General features: G+C 59.2%; 1 protein-coding gene across 2 annotated transcripts in view; it reads right to left on the reverse strand.

The window, feature by feature from the left end:
- Positions 1 to 16,791, reverse strand: part of COL5A1 (collagen type V alpha 1 chain) — a 150,506-nt gene that overhangs the window by 97,843 nt on the left and 35,872 nt on the right. For both annotated transcript variants that reach the window (XM_077851271.1, XM_077851270.1), the window contains exons 3-4: positions 11,289 to 11,502; positions 10,082 to 10,244 (exon numbers count right to left, since the gene is read on the reverse strand). In XM_077851271.1, coding sequence (XP_077707397.1) covers positions 10,082 to 10,244; positions 11,289 to 11,502 — 377 coding nt within the window. The remainder of the gene's footprint in view (positions 1 to 10,081; positions 10,245 to 11,288; positions 11,503 to 16,791) is intronic.

Below are 16,791 nucleotides of genomic sequence, written 5' to 3' on the forward strand. Positions count from 1 at the left end.
TCCACTGAACTTCATTTCCTTGGCTCCAGAGCATGGTCCACGCTTAAAAGACCTTTCTGAGACTCCTCTGTCAACCAAAAAAGTAACTTGGCATCATCTATGACAGTCAGGCCTAACTGGGGTCCCTCTGCACATGCACTTGCATGCAGAACACGCTTGTCCCTGCTATGAGGGTCGCTGGGAGGCCGGGCTGCTCCACATGCCCCAGACCAGCACTCCCCCCACGGAGAGGACGCTGCACCACAATCCACCCTCACTTCAGGCTGCAGGGTGAGGGCCAGGTACCAACAGGGCCATGGCTCCAGCCAGGGTCCTGTGCTATAGCCCAACCTGACCCCACCCCCAGCTGCAAAAAGCCACTGCTGGGGGACTCTTGGGTGGCTCAGCAGTTGAGCACCTGTCCCTGGCTCAGGGTGTGATCCACGGTCTCGGGATCGAGTCCTATGTCAGGCTCCCTGCCTGGAGCCTGCTTCTCCCTCTGCCTATGTCTCCATCTTTCTCTCTGTGTGTCTTTCATGAATAAATGAATAAAATCTTAAAAAAAAAAATCCACTGCTGGACACGACAGAGACGGTCTGGGTCAGTGCGGCTAACTCACAGGGAAATTGGAATATCCTTCTGATCCAGGACAGGGTTCACACCTGGGCACCAAGTCCAGCCCTGCAATTCCCTGCTGTGCAACCCTGGGCAGGTGGCCTTCCCTCTCTGGACCCAGGCAGCCCATGAGCACTGAGAAGCCAACATGGCACACACTCCTCGTCCTGGGCTGCTATGAAGAACCGTCGGGGCCACGAACAGGATGAGACTATGGGCAGTCAGGGCAGGAGGCACCCTCCTTAACTCCAGGAGGGCCGTTACTGTGATTTGCTTTTCCAAACAGAACACAGGGAGCAGGTTTGGAGGCACAGCCACTGCCCCATCCAGGCATCCAGGGCCTTGGGGGTTCTGGACAAGCCTCCTCACTCGAGCTGCTGCCCGGGCTCCTTGGACGCAGGGGCGATGAGATGCGGGCCTCACGGCACCTGTCCTCCCAGCACTGAGAGCTTCCAAACACCTCCACGACTGCAGCCTGTGGATGGGCCGTCTGCAGGATGGGGCTGATGCCAGCTCCCCCACCTGCCGGCTGGCCTTGCAGACCTGCCCACCCCACTCTGACTCTCCCACCTGTGACACAGGGATGGTAGTGCCAGTAACAATCCTCATCATCACTGAGACCACAACATGCACAGCTCGTGTCCCCCAGCACAGTGTGGAGAGTCTGGCAATTCATGGCAACACATGTGCACAGTGGCGGGCCCACCAACAGCACGTGGGATGAGGAGCGCGGCTGGGCTGGGAGTGTCGTCAGGCACCACCTCCCCGGACACTCGCAATGGCAGCCCCATCTGCTGCACAAGGAAACTGAGTCCCAGGCCAGCCCAAACCTGGGCCAACAGCCAGTGGAAGCCAGGGTGAGGCTGCAGCTTCCCCACGGCCCTGACAGCTGGCAGCAGGAAAGAAAAAGTCCCCTCTACACAGACAGCGTGGCCCCTTGCCCTCTGGTCACCAACACGGGTGGCTCCAAGCACAGGCAAGGGGGCTCTCCTCAACCACTGCCACGCACCACCATGGGCAATACAGCAGGACTCCATCCGGAAGTATCAGCATCATCTGGAAGCATCGGCTGCAATGCCCTGCCCCTCCAGGAAGGCCATTGATCCTCCTCCCCTACACCAATGAGCCTACCCGTACCCATACCGCCGCAGCACTGCAGATGACCTTGAAATGGCATTCCCTCCCTGGAACCCTGGTGCCAATCCTCCCCACAGGCTCTGCACATCACAAAGGCTGGGCTTCTGGCCCTGCATCAGCCCCCCAGGCTGGGACAGGGTCCTGCTGCTCACAGTTTCCATGGAATAAACCAGAAGCCCTTTCAGGCCAGGAAGCAGGAGATGCCAGGCCCCATAGCACGTGGGCAGAAGCAGGGCCTGCCTGACTCTGTGGGGTCTCCCTGACCCATCCTAGGTGCCACCACCGCACCCCCCACCCCATATAGAGGGGACGGCCCACCCCAGCTGCTCTGCTCAACAGGGATCATGAGCACCCAGCATAACCCAGGCCAGCTCCAGGGGCACATCCTCAGAGCTTGGTCCCCACCCCAAACCCCCTGACCACTCGAGGCATAATCCAGGGAAGCCCCTCGGCAAAGACATCAGTGACATGAGACCCACTGTCACCCAGCGCCCGCCTCCATTAGAGAGCCATCCCGCCCAACGCCCAGCTGGTCACTGACTCCCAGCCAGCAGGCTGCTGGCCACCTACACCAGGCAGGAGTCCAGGCCCAGCACTGTCCACTGCCCAGCCCTTGCTGGACCTGAACTGGAGATAAAAATATACCTCCAAAGCCCTGCACATTGTCCTCATGGGCCAGTCAGTCGCCTGTCCAAGCCGGGAAGAGGTTACCATCTCGCCTCCTTGGCCAGACCCGACTCAACAGCCCAAGAAAGCCTCAATTTGAAACCAACCAAATGGTCAAGCCCAGAGAAGAGCTCTTAATTAAGCACCACCCATGCCCTAGAGGGATTCCTGGGTGAACCCCCTTCCACACTAGATAGGGACCCCAAAAGACAGCTCCAAGTCTGAACCCCCAAACTCTAGGAACAGAGCCTTATCTGGGAACAGGGTCATTGCAGCCATTAGGAAGTTAAGGGTCTCGAGGTGAGACTGTCCTGGATGATAGTGGCTCTAAGTCCCCTGGGAAGTGTCCTTCCTTAGAAGACAGACAAGGAGCAGCCAGACAAGGGAGGAGAAGCCACGTGCAGATGGAATCAGAGCTTTAAGGATGGAACCAAGAGCCATGGGACGCCAGGGCCACCAGGCACTGGGAGAGGCAGGAAGGACCCCCACCCCCGAGTCCTCTGGAGGGAGCGCACATCAGACTCTTGGCCTCCAGGACCAGGAGAGACTCAATTTCTATCTTTCTGAGCCACCACATTGTGGAGACTCGTGAGAACTGCAGTATCCCTGCCCTTCCCAGGAATTAGGGAAGGTTCCTGGGACGTGGGCAGCGCCGCAGACCTGGCCGAGAGACTCTGACCTTGCCTACTCCTGCCCCTGCTGCACCCCCGGGGATCCCCACCTGAGAGCTGTCTGGGTGGGCACGGGGCAAGGCCTCACATGGCCAGACACTGCAGGGAGGTGCTCCTAGGGGAAGCTGAGAGGGACACTAAGGAAAGTCAGGGACTGGGGAGATGTGAGCCTGGGGACAGTCAGATGGACACTGTACTCTGGCGGCTGCAGGGCCCACCCAGGATGCACAATCTGCGATCACAGAGGTGTGAGCTGTGGCCCTCTCCCCCAGGGCCCTACCTCAGGCCCACGGCCCCATCTAAAGTCAGGGTACACGGGCTTAGACCAGGGACAGCGTGCCATGCAGGCAGGCTCCCTCCTCTGCTGTCCTGCATGCCAGTCGGAGGACCTACACGCTGGACCACGCCAGCCTGGCCAGGGCAGGGCAGGGCAGGGCAGGAATGGAGTCCTGTGCTCAGAATGCCTGCACAGTCGCACAGCTTGGGCTTGGGGCACAGACAGGAGGACCACATCTGGCGCGGGCTCCGGCTGTAGCACCAGTCTCACAGCAGAGCAATGGAACGTGCTGGCAGGTATTCCAGACAGAGCCACAGTCCCCGCCGGGTCTGCTGCAGAGGCTGGCCCCTCCTGCTCCCAGCATGGGTCTAACTGGCCACACCAACTGGAGAAACACTCAGGGACCAGGAGGGGGGATGGGGACAGGGGGTGCAGGGGATGCCAGACTGAACACCGCTGACTGGTGGGGATGCGGGGGGCACAGGGGCAGATTCCCCGTGTCACATCTGCCTGGTGCCTGAGTATGAGCTCGGATTGGGTCCCACCGGCCCCACAGATGCACCGCTCTCGGCCACCTTCCAAGGACAGGATAAGCACATTCCAGAACACCTCTGCGGGTTCCTTTCCACAGAGAAATTTGGGTCAAAATGACGGTAGGGATGCTGATGGAACAGATGAACAACAAAGCACAGGAGGGAGGTGCTTCAGATCCAGCTGGGCCATGCTGCTGCCCTGGTGCCCACGGAGAGAACCGGCCCCCCAGCAGGCAGCCTCCGGGGTCACAGGGCACGGGGCACCACAGAGACAACAGGTCCCCCAGCAGGCAGCCCCTGGGGCCACAGGGCACAGGGCAGGTGCTGGAACTAGCTCTGCACCTCTCAAGTCACGGCCCAGATGCTCTGCTCGCCCTGCCATCCCTGTGCATTTCCTCACGCTCTGACCGCCCCTCGTTGACCAATTACACGTCTGTTGGCTCAGAGCCCACCAGACATGGTTTCCCCAGCCCTGCGTCCCCTGCGTGCAGCCCTGTGGCAGGTGACAGGATGGCCCCTGGAAAGGCCCAGGGCTCAGAGGTCACAGCCTGGGCCCATCGGGGGAGGGCAGCTCTGCACCCCCACAGGGATCCTGGCTGCCCTGTGGACGGCTGAGAAAGCCCTGCCCAGCAGAAGCCCGCTCCTGCCCCAGGAAAGCTGGATTCCAGGAAAGAACATGTCAGTGGAAAAGCCAGGCCTCTGGAAAATGGGAATCAGGATGAGGTAAACCCCTTGTCTTTCCAAATGAAAGGCGGGTGGACAGACAGGAGGACCGTCGCTCGGGGGTGATGCCATCTCTGTCCCGCCGGCACCCGAGGGTTTGCACAGAAAGCCCATTTACCATCTGTTTGGTCTTGCTGCCCCTTGAAACATACCACAGCTTAGAAGTGGGTTTGGCTCCTGGCCCAGAACTCCCTGGCTCCCCATCCCCCATCCCCTTCCCCATCCCCGGGGTGGGCCTCCCTCCCATTCCCCTGTGAACCACCGAAGAGAAGGGTCTTCCTACCACAGAGGCCCTCTCCTCCCCTGGCCGAGCCCCACCTTCCAGACCCCTCCATGTGGAATAGCCGCCAGTACCAGGCCCGCAGATGAGCCCGGGGTGGGCAGGGGTACGCCGGGTCCCCCAATCAGCCTGTGTCTTGGAGCAGGGGCCGGGGGACGAGAGAAGGCCAGCTCAGGTTGTCGGTGACCCTGCAAGCAGCTTGTGCTGGCTCTTCCTGGAAGGTTCTGGGCCTTCACAGACCCCACAGGTCAGGGCAATGTGATGTGCCCATGGGAACAAGCTCCTACCAGCATCATCATCGGGAGCCCCCTGGGATTCCCTGGCTGGGGAAGGGGGGACCCAGGGTTCTGAGGTCCCGGTTTCGTTGGTCAGGGGGAGAGAGAGAGGCACGGGCTGCTGGGAGGGTGGCACCCCGTCTGCGTCGTGACATCAGGGCAGGGCTGTCAGGCTCCCGGCAACCACAGATCCGGGACCCAGCCCTGCTCCCCTGTAGCTTTGCTGGGTAACCTCCACAGGCTGTTCGTCCTCTCTGGTGCCAGCATCCCGGGAGTGGCAAGGCTTGATGGAAGGGCAGAGCACTTGGTGGGTATGGTCGCGGGCCCACAGGCCAGCACCGACCTGGCTGGCCTCCCACCTGGCTCCACCACGGAAGGAAAACAACCACTTCCCACCTCCTGCCAGATATACTCACTCTCCCTGGCACTCTCGCCCATGTTTCCAAAAACACAAAGCTCGTTCCTAAGCCCTGGAGGAAAACAAGACTTTTTCCTGCACGGGGAGGCCCGCCAGACCCCACTTCTGACCAACAGTCCCGACCTCCCCTCACAGTGGGCCCTCAGTCCACCAGGGAGGGGGGCAGGAGCGAGGCCCCGGGACCTCAGCACACAGACGCGGGACACACAACGCCCCAGGATACAGTGGTGGCCCAGCACCCCAGAGCAGCCCTGCAGTGTGCTCTGCACCTCAGAACATGTGGCCAGGGATCTACGAGCCGGGCGGCAAGGCAGCAGCCAGGCCAGCCAGCCTGCGCCCATCTGGCTCACCCCACCCCACCCCTAGGATGGCCTGGCCGCCTGACAGGGGGCAGGGGGCGGGCCCTGCCGGGGAGGGAGTAAGGTCAAGGACAGCCACTCACAGCTCATGCCCCAGTGGGGCGGGGATGGCAGGGCCCAGGAGCGCTAACCCCAGCTCAGGTGTACATGCCCTCAGCCAGCCCTTCCAGATGGGCTCCCTGCCTGCCAAGCTGGAGACCCTTATCTCTGAGGCCAGGGTCCTGGCACTGGACCTGCAAGCTGAGTCTGGACAAGAGGAGGGAAGGGACGGCAGTGACCCCAAGCTGCCACATAGACAGTGTGTGTGACTCACAACCATTGGTGAGGCCTCTGGCAGGTGAACAGTGACCAAGGGCCAGAGGGGCCTCAGGATGGCCTTGGCTCCGACCACCAAGGGTCTGGGTCAGCGAGGTTTACAGTGGCCCGGGGGGTGCCAGCATGTCACAGATTCCATCCACAGCGTTAGCCTACTCACCCATTTTCCAGATGAGAACGTGGGCTTGGAGAGGTTTAGCAAAGGGCCCCTGGTTATCAGCCAGAAAGGAAGTGGAGGGGGCCTGAGGCCCGTGGGACCTTTGTATGCATCTCCCTCCCTCCTGGGGTGGCTTCCGGAGGGACCAAGACGTCCTGTTCCCCATCCAGTGGAGCAGCCCCAGGTGACTGCTGGGAGGAAGGCTTCACCGTGGCTCCAATGGTCCCTGTGCCAGCCTTGCGCCCCGGACAGCACTTCACTTTGGACAAGGCGGCCCCTGTGGGGCCTCATGCACCCCAGGAAAACCCCTGGTGCCCCAACAGGCTCCCTGGAGTTTCATAAACCTCCATCTGGGAACAGTACTCAGGTACTCAGGGTGCATGCATGGTACTTAGGGTGTGCGCCGGTGCGGATGGGCACTCCCCGGGGCACCCCAGATCCTTCCTGCTCACCCAGGCCCTTGTGGAGCTGTGGGACAAAGCAGCTTCTAATGAGGGGAAGGCATCCTTCCAGGAACAAGGCTGCTGGAGAAATATTTTTCAACAGTGCCGCCCCCCTTCCCCGTTAAGAAGAGCTTCTAGAAAAGCCAAGAGAAAACGGGGAAGGCCATTATTTGAAATCTGGTGGAAAGAGTGAAGTCACTTCTGTTTCAAAAGAAAAAAAAAAAAAGTATTCCTCTTCCTTCCTTGCCATGAGACCCTGGGCGGGTGGGCCTCGAAGCCCAACACACCCAGCTCCATCCATCACTACTTCGGGAAGAGAAGAGCGAGACAAAATGCTCCGAGGCCACTGAGGCACCACCGCATCCCCCCTATCCCTGGTCTCCGCTGCAAGAGAAAGGTCACCTTTTCCACAGTGAGCGGGTTTAACAGCCAGGAAAGCCCGGGTCTGGGAAAACAGCTCCCACAGAGCATGAACACCTCGCCATCCACAAAACCTCCCATTCCTGGCAGCCGCCTGGGCCCAGACAGGACGCCAGCCCTTCCCAACGCATTCCCGACCTGCAGTCTCCATCCGCAGCCACAGTGAGAAGTCTGTGCCGTGTCTCTCCCACGCCCTGCAGGGTGTACATGACCGCCGACCTGTGTCGCAGACGGGCACCCCAAGTCTGGGGCAGGGAATGCAGCCCACCCCACATCCGCCAGCGGTAAGCGGTATGGCAGGGACTGGGACCCCGACCTCTCCCAGTGCCTCCCTACGGCAACACGGTGTCCGCATTTCTGCTCCTGGGAACACAGCTCCTTCGGGCTCGGTCAGAATACCAGGGAAGCAAGATTTGCTGTAGGATCCTGATTCTCATAAAGCTAGACACAGCTTATTCCTGAATCTGTACAGTAACAGGCACACGTGAGCACTCAAGAGGCACCAGAAATTAGAGATGTCACCGAGCACAGAAAAGCAACCACGCAGGAAATTAATTCAAGCCCGCAATGCCACGGCCCAGCCTCAGCACACCTTCCTGCCTCCGGATCCAGGACTTGAATCAACAGGAACATGGGCAGTATGTCCGCAGTGACCCTGGCTCCCCGTCACGCGCGGGCTTCACACATGGGCCCCAGTGAGCCCCCCGACATCCCTCACAATGCTGTTACCGGTCCCCACATCATACAGGTCGTAGTCCTAAAGCTTGCCAACGTCCCCTGCTTCACCTGGATCCTGTCACCCACAAGGGATCTATACTGGCGATAACTCAATCCCAGCCTGTGTGACCCCTTGCCTCTGACTCCCCAAGACAGCTCCCCAAGGAGAGCCCCAAAGCCACCCCAGGTGGCTTTCACAGCCCCAACCATCCTGCAATAATTCATCCCAGGTTTCTGGGCAAGTCTGGTCAGAAATGTGCCCAGAGGGAGGATCTGTAGAACTTGCAGGACATGGCAGCCCCAGCAGGTTCCGGGCTCCATCCCGCCCTGCATCCCAGGACACACCGAGGCCTGCCACACTCAGGCCTGCCACACCCACTGGAGACCCTGGACCCACCTTCATGCACCAGCTCCCAGCCTTCTCTTTGCAGCCTTCTCACCCTGTTTTCAGGGAGCCATGGCTGTTCTGATCCTCACTTGTCTATCGTACCTACTGGGCTCTGTCCTGCCTTTCCACCTGCCTTGGAGCTGATCTCAAATCCAAACCCAGCAGCTAATGCTCATCAAGCACTCACTCTGAGGGACGCAGTGAGCCACAGCCATGTGACAAAGTGCACTCGTGATCCCACGGCACAGGCGGGGAAACTGAGGCTAAGAAGTACTAGAGCAACTTGCCAGAGGCCCCAAATCCAGCATGCAACAGAGGAGAGGGCCTGCCCTGGGCCAGCCGCCCTCCTGAGATGTCTCGTGGTCACACCACATGCCCCATGATGACTTTTCAGAAACGTGAGACTTTGGGAAAGTTATTCTTCACCTGCACAAAGCTATGGCCTGACCACATCCCCACCAACCGACCCTGGAACCTTCAGAGGCGTCGCTATAACTAGAATAGAAATGGGAACCATGGGTGCACACTCTCTCCCTCTGGTGCCCCCACAGAGCACCGGGATCCACTCAACACCTGTCCAGCCTGGGACGGGTCTCAATTCACCAAGGAGTGCATAGATCTGAGACCCCATGTCAGGTGTGAGCACAGAGCTGATGGGCAGAGGGCAGGCCTCCCAAACATGGCCAAGGGGGTGCGCACTTCCAGGGAGCACATGCTGGCGCTCAGGAATGTCAAGGGGAAACGCTGCACCATCCTCCTGTCCCTGGGGACCCCAAGGATGAAATCCAAGAGCTGGGACAGCCCTCAGAGACCATCCAGCGTGGTGCTCTCCAAAGACGCTTTAGCCATGGTGCCCTGGGGGCAGCCAAATCTCCTTCCAGAGAGCCCGAATATGAAAAAGAAAGAAGTCCAGTGGAGGGGTCCTGGCTGTCACCTCGCCCAAGCCAGAGGGACCACAGGCCACCTGAAGAGCCTTCTTGAATGCAGATCCCAGGGCCCTGCTGCATGTCTGAGGCCTGGGAACCTCAGGATCAAAGCCTAAGCATCTGAACTTTCAAGGGTCCCCAGGTGATTCCAGGGCGCTCCCCTGGGGCATCTGGGAACCACTGGTCCTCTGCAGAGGTGACCTCCTTCAGGTAAGACAGAGTCCTATAATGCTGTCTTACGCTGAACCCCAATCTTCAAAGGAGACAAATGTAGGACTGCAGGTTGAAGTGGGGGCTCCAGGTGCACTCTGCTCAGCCCCCTTCCCCATCCCTGAGGCATTTCCCTGCGAAGCCAGTCTCCAGGCTGCACAAGGGCATAGGGAGGGCACCTCCGAAGGCTGGTGGTTCCCACCCCCAGCCCAGCTCTGGCCTACTGTCCCCCTACCTGCAGCTGACCCCTTTCCGGGACGACCCTCAGATACCAGAAGTCAGGAGTCCACATGTGTCTACGAGCCCTGGGCCACACTCACCAAAGCCCTGCCCTGGCCAAGCTCGTCCCTGGACTCCTCAGATGAGGGGGGACCCTGCCGTCCTCATGTAGCCTCTGCACTCCGACAGGCTACAAACACTTCTTGGGACAGCGACAGAGGCCACGTTGAAATGCCAGCTGTCCCCGAGGAGGAGATAGGCAGCCAACAGCAGCCATGGTGGCTGTATCCACAAGTGACCACTCACCAGCGCACATCCCAGGAGGCCCTGGGACAGCCTCCCTTCCACCTCACCTCAAATACTTCCTCATCTAGGATCCGGGTGCCAAACACGATGATGCCATTGACATCTATCATGGGGTGATCACTGCGGTCCAGGGGTTTGGTGGTCTTCTTTTTACAGTCCAAGATCAAGGTGACATTTTTCTTGTGGATGCTGAGAGCGATCCTGTGCCACCTGCAATGGAATGGCCCAGGTGAGTGGGGGGGCTTGTGTTCCAGAACGCCAGCGCAGGTGACCTGCAGCAAACAACTATTTCCTGCACTATCGTGGTGGGGCTGGGAAGCTCTGAACTGAGCCTCTGCCATCAGACCAGGTTGGGCGCAGATCCCAGCCACACGGTGTACCACTGGGAGACCCCCTCAGGCTATGGAGGCCTTCCACCTCTCGCCTCCCAGACGAGCTCACCTGTCTGGACCTGGGAGCTCATGGGGCCACCCTGAATGCAGGCTCGCCAGCAGACCAAGAGCAGGGGGTATCCCATGGTTCTGTCTCAGTGAACCCCCCAAAACCTTGTGGGGAGCTGCAGGTGGCTGGAGAAGGTGGGGTTTGCTGGGAAGTAGTAGGATGGAAGGAAGGATGGATAGATGGATGGATGGATGGATGGATGGATGGATGGATGGCAGGTTGGATGATGGATGGCAGGATGGATGGATGGATGGATAGAAGGATGAATGGATGGATGGATGGATGAAAGGATGGATGGAAGGAACCACCTCTTGAGGGGCTTCCAGGATCACGCACATGGCCTCAGATATGTCAGCCATGAAAGAGCTGACATTCATACTCCCAGCATTTAGGTAGATCCCCAACAAAGAAATTCTGGAAAGACTTTTCTTTTTCTTTTTTTTTTTTTTAATCATTTGCCCACACATCCAATGGGTCCATACCCTAGAAGGAGTGGGATACAACTGCACAATCTTTTATGTCGCTTGTGAGACTAGGAGTCTAGCATTTGAGATACTTCAATGCACTTGAAGGGGAAGCAGAGGCCCAGGGAGAAGAAAGGCAGGGAGCATGTCCTAAGACCAGGACCCTGGCCCCCCGAACTTGAGCCCAGTCCCATCTCTGCTTGGTGCCCGCCTATGGACATGGTGGCACCATCCTGCTTTTCATAAAGCACATCCTGCCATAAGGTCCCTCACCTGCCAGCAGGCTTCAGTTGGCCTGCCCAGAACCCCAGGAGCTAGAGGACTGGGTCACTGAGCAGTGCCCACTTACTTGCCATCCGACAGGTTGATGCCCCTGAAGAGGGGGTAATCCTCTGGGCCTGGTTTCCCTGTGTGGTCCTCATAGAGGAAGACCGGAGAGCGGCCCATTTCCAGGCCAATCTGCTGAATGCCCTGCTCGTTGTAGATGGAGACCAGGAAGGCCTGGCTGCCTTTCTTGGCTTTCACAGTGGTTAGAATGGAGAAATCCTCCGGAAATGAAGACGCTGTAACGGTAGACAGAGATAAGAAGTCAGTCGGGAAGCTCTAACTACACCCAGCCACAGCTCCACAGACAAACCAGCTCGGGGACCTGGCAACTTGTGGTACATATGGTGGTGCACAGCCATCTGCTACTGCACACCTGCCCCTAATTAAACTGTTCCTGCAGCCCTTCCCTAGCACCACATGACCAAGCCTACCCTCTTGGAGGCACAGTTTAAGTGCAAACCTGAGTGGTCCTTCCAGCAGTGAGCCCTGAGTGTCAACTCCTCAGTTCCTATAGCTCAATAGCGGGAGAGAGAGTAGAGGGAGGGAAGGTCCGAGGCAGGGACCACATTTCCTGGCTGATACACAAAACAGAAGAAAAGTAGAAAGAAGGATGACTGGGGGTGCTCAGTCAGTGAAGCATCTGTCTTCAGCTCAGGTCATGATCCCAGGGTCCTGGGGTCGAGTCCTGCATGGGGCTCCCTGCTTCTCCTTCTCCCTCTGCCCCCTTCCCCTGGCTAGTGCTCTCTCTCTCAAATAAATTTTTTTTTAAAGTAGGAAAAAATCAAAAGGAAATTTAAAAAGGAAGAAAAAAAAGACAAACTCCGTATGTTAATGGCAGGCAATGCTCCTTACAACTCAAGACAGAAACAACACAAAGTCATGAACTGCCAGACCCGGGCCAGCCCGCCGAGTGCATACCCCAGACCTGCCCACACGGCCGCGCCGCCTCGGCCACCACCACGGGAAATCCCAGCCTATCCCCCACCCATCCATCCCCCTGGCGAGGACAGCAGCTCTGCCCAGGCCCCGGGTGGCGAGGGGGGGCGGGGCGGAGAGCGTGGCCAGTCCCTCCTTCCACAGGGGAGCCACCACCTGGAGACACTCTGCAAACCTGCCCGGAGGAGCAGCGCCCGGAGAGGCGTCGGCACGAGCACCCTCACTCTAGAGGGGCTGTGAACCGGGCTAATGGGCCTGGGGAAGGGGTGACCCTGTTATCAGACCCACTGTTCACAAGGTCAAGCAGCCAGGCAGAGGCCCGGGGGGCAACAGAGCTGGGGTCCCTGCAGCTTCCAGCAGGGACGCTATCCGTGGGCGCCCTCTGCTGATGGAAGTGCCATGTGGCCAGGCAGCTGGCCTCGGCTGCTGCTCACTGGAGGGGCACATGCTGGGGACCAGGGGGTCCCCAGGCACCAGGCCCAGGGCGTCCTAAGGCTCCCCTGGGGGTGGGGGTAGGGGGCAGTGTGACCTCTGTGACCTCTGCAGGACCCAGAGTGGGGAGGGCTGCCAGGGCGAGCCAAGGGCAAGAGAGGCCACAGCTGCCCCCTACAGGGAGACCGACTGGCCCTCCAAGGCCAGCTCAGGGACTCCTGTGAGGTCCCAAGGGGGAGAAAGAAGGCCGCTGAAAAGTCAGCCCCACAGGCCCCAAAGCCCCAGCTCAGACACCCTCAGGGAGAGGCCCAGGGCCCCCTGCCCGGGGCTCAGGCTGCATCTGTCCATCTGTCACGTGGGGTGCCCTGGCCTCTCCCTCCACTGGGACAGGCTGGTTTCCCTGAGGAGCCACCCAGGCCACCCTTCCATACAGACAGGAAGCCTTTGGGAAGAGGTGTGCAGAGATCAGCAGTCACAGCCACCAGCTCTGCACCATCCTCCAAATGGGGGATGTACGGGAGTCAGAGAAGCCACCAGCAGAACCACCAAAGGGGAGACTCTGCAGCAAGGCCAGGGCAGGACCTCGGGACCCTACTGGGTCCCTGGGGGTGAAAGGGCACCAAAGGGCCCGGCGGGGGGTGTCAACCTGAGGCCCTGGGGAGGCCACTGCTCACATCAAGGGCAGCGCTCATCTCTAGGGTCACCTGCCCCATCCCCAGCTCAGACCCCTACAGCTGTCATCCCGTCTTAAATACAGAGAAGGGCAGAGACAGGGGGTGCCCCCTTCCTGGCACGGAGCACGGCCTGGGGACGGCCACGGCCCACTCTCTCCAGCTCATGAGGATGCCACGACCCAGGGTTCACACATCCCTGGGGGTAGATCTCAGCTCAGAGCGCCTGAGGGAGTACATTATGTCTGACACAAATCTCCCTGCTAGCAAAACAACAGTGGCTGAATTGTCACTCCAGAGATGGCCTAGGCCAGGCATGACGTGAGCCGGATGCTGACCCACACCGTCTGGGCCATCAGGGGAACTGTGTCTGGGTCCCACTCTTCCTACTTGATTTCTCAAAGTCATAGAGGAGAGAGGCAGGTTCAGGCAGAGGCCCAATTGCTTCCTGAGGTCGTTTCCTTCTCACTGTGCTGAGGCTCAAGGGCACTGGGGCAGTTTGGGTATATAGTAGGAGCTTAATAAAAGCAACTGTTAAACCGAGTCCCATAAGCCAGCAGCTCCTGGATGGGACGTTCTACTGGACAGGAGCTGATGTGGGAGCCCAGGCCCACCTGCAGGGAAGTTCTGGGGCAAAGGCCTAAGGATGTGGCGGCGGGGGCGGGGGTTGTGGTCACATCCCACCCCTGCTTCAGGTCCTGAACATGAAGGGCATTTCTGTGGCCATGAGGTTGCCAGGTAGAGGACAAAATGGAGAGAGGACCCCAATCTGAAGCACGAGAACAGAGGAGATCACAGAGGAAGCCTGTGATCATGGGGAAGCCTGCCATGTTCTGGAGTCTTCAGAGGGGGCAGCAAGGATGTGGCCATGCCGGTTCCATGGCTGCAGGAGCACCCGGTACTGGGCCCCAGGGCAGATGCCCATCCAGGAAATTGGGGCGGCCCTGATGGGACACATGGCTTCCTGCATTCTCGAGGGCCCATGATGGCATCTCCTAGGGTATCAGGCCCATCTTCCCTTGACACCATGTCCCCTGCCCCTGGGCAGAGGGTGGCAAGGCCAGGGGACCCCCAGGCAAGCAGTGCCATGCTCTCCCCACAAAGCATCACAGTTCTGGGCTCTGCCTTAATCCTTATGGGCCACCAGTGCCAACTGTTTGGAAAGGTCCATGGGTGCACGGGAGCTCCAGGGTCCCGCTGACCTCAGGACCTGCCCACTGGCTGTAAGCAAGATGAGGAAGCTGTCTTGGAATCAGGGAGGACACATGTCTCCATCTGGCAGCACTGAGCTGCCCACCTGCACCCCTCTGGAGGTAGGGCAAGCCCCACAAAGGCTCCCAAAGAGCTGCTTGGCCCTGGCCGCCGAGCACTCCTGTGTGAGCCTGTGAAGGGGGTCCCCGTGTCTCCAGAACAACTGGACAACTCTGAGGTCTTCCTGTCATGGCCACAGTCACCTGGACGTGGACTTCCCTTTGCTCAAAGAGTCGTTCAGAGACGTTCATGCCCAACTCAGGTCATCGTGCCCCGGCCTTGCAGTGAGTGGCCACCTGACCACGCAACCCTTCCAGGAGACACAGGCTGCTAAGGTGCAGCCACGCCACCCTGGCCCCGGGAGACGGGCCCCACAGTGAGGAGGCCGACAGGCATCCGGATCCCTCAGAGGCTCCCAGAGAGAAGGGACAGAAGCTGTGTGCCTCCTCACACCTGAGGCCACATCATACCACCCTGACCTGGAGGCACACCCCTGGCAGCTTTTGAGGACTCACTGTGGGGTTTGGAGAGGGGACCCTGTAGAAACTCCTAGTCAGATCAGCCCGCGGTGACCTCCAGCTTTATGTGGCTTGGACGAGGCACTGGCTGTGCCGGGACCCGTTCGGCTCCACACGCTAATTGTGACCAGAAGACCCTGCCAGTGCGTTTACACGCTCAGTGTCTAATTGAGTCACTGATTTGAGAGCTCAAGGAGAACGAAGGCTTCAAACCTACATCCTGTCTGCCTGCTGAGGGATCCGGACTAGATCCCCAGTGATGAGTCTAACTCCTGAGATCATGCAATTTCTTGCCTCGAGATAAGCAGCCGTCCCCCGGAGCCCTTCTCTGCGATGCCCTCTCTCTGGGATGGGGAATGAGGGGCAGGACATGGGCAGCTTCCAGGCAGAAATGAGAGCAGGCACCTGGCGGATGATTCTGGAACATAGGCTCAGCCCCAAAGGGGAGGAAGTGTTCTGGGGACGTGGGGAATGGAGGCGATCTGCGGGGAGTGACCTTGTCTGCAGCCCAGGGCGGCTGGGCATGCAGAAGTACACTCCTGGGAGGTCCGGAGGCGACCTGTGCCCCCCACTGACCTCATCTACCCAAATGAGGGTACCCCCCAGTGACCTTCTTGGAAAGGGCCAACCCAGCATCTCTCGGAAACAGACTCCTAAGGGCCCCATGGACTAAAAGCAAGCTGATGGGTACCTGGGCGGCTCAGGGGGTGAAGCATCGGCCTTCCGCTCGGGTCCTGATCCGGGGTCCTGAGATTGAGTCCACAGGGAGTCTGCTTCTCCCTCTCCCTCTCCCTCTCCCCCTCCTCTGCTCAATCTCACACTCTCTCTCTCGAATAAATAAATGAAATCTTTCAAAAAATTAAATAAAGCCTGGCTGAGTGCAAGGGGCACCGGAAGCAAATAAACTGCCCCGAAAGAGTGTGTCCTTGGGGACCCCATGGGGATGTGGGAGCACAGAGACACCGCTACCGCCCAACGTCGGGGTCACAGGTCGGGGTCACAGCCAGGTCTTCCACTAATTACAGAACATCTCCGAAGGTGAGCATACCTGCCTGGTCCCCTGCTCCCTTTCTGATCTAAACCAGAACAAGCTCATTTAAGGCAGAGGCGAGAGGTGATCAATCATTGGCTATTACTCACATCCAGATAAGCCCTGAGGGGGTCGGGGTATGGGGAGGGGGTGTCACAGAGCGTCCACAGCCGGTCAACGGGGACAACCAGGCACTGCATCTTAGCAGCCAACATTGCCCCCCACTCCAGGCACGTAATTAAAAGCAGAGATCTGGCCCTTGGCAGTTGCTTCTCATTAAAAGCTTGCACCCTCTTGCTGGGAGCCCCAACGTGTGATTCATGTGTCTCTTAATGTCACTGCCCCAATTAAGCTTCTGTGTGGGAGCGCTTCCTTTCCCATGACCCCGGGTCTCTCTCAACCTCGTCACAGCAGAACCATGCATCACCTTTTTGCATTTGGAGTCCTGGCAGCCTGTCTACAGCTGGAGATACACCTGCCTGGGAAAAGCCAGGGGAATAGATGAGGCCCCACATGCCCACCTCCAGGGTGGGGGGGGCGGGGTGATATCCACTGGGCCGTTTTCACTAGAATGACACCAAACCAGCCTTCTTAGAAGGGCTTCCAGCAAAGCCACACGTGCCTCTCCCACCACACAGTCTTCCAGCTCTGCGCCTGGGCTGGAGGTGGGAGGTGGAGCCATTGCCT

Source organism: Canis aureus, chromosome 16, assembly GCF_053574225.1.
Source record: "Canis aureus isolate CA01 chromosome 16, VMU_Caureus_v.1.0, whole genome shotgun sequence".
NCBI lineage: Eukaryota > Metazoa > Chordata > Mammalia > Carnivora > Canidae > Canis > Canis aureus.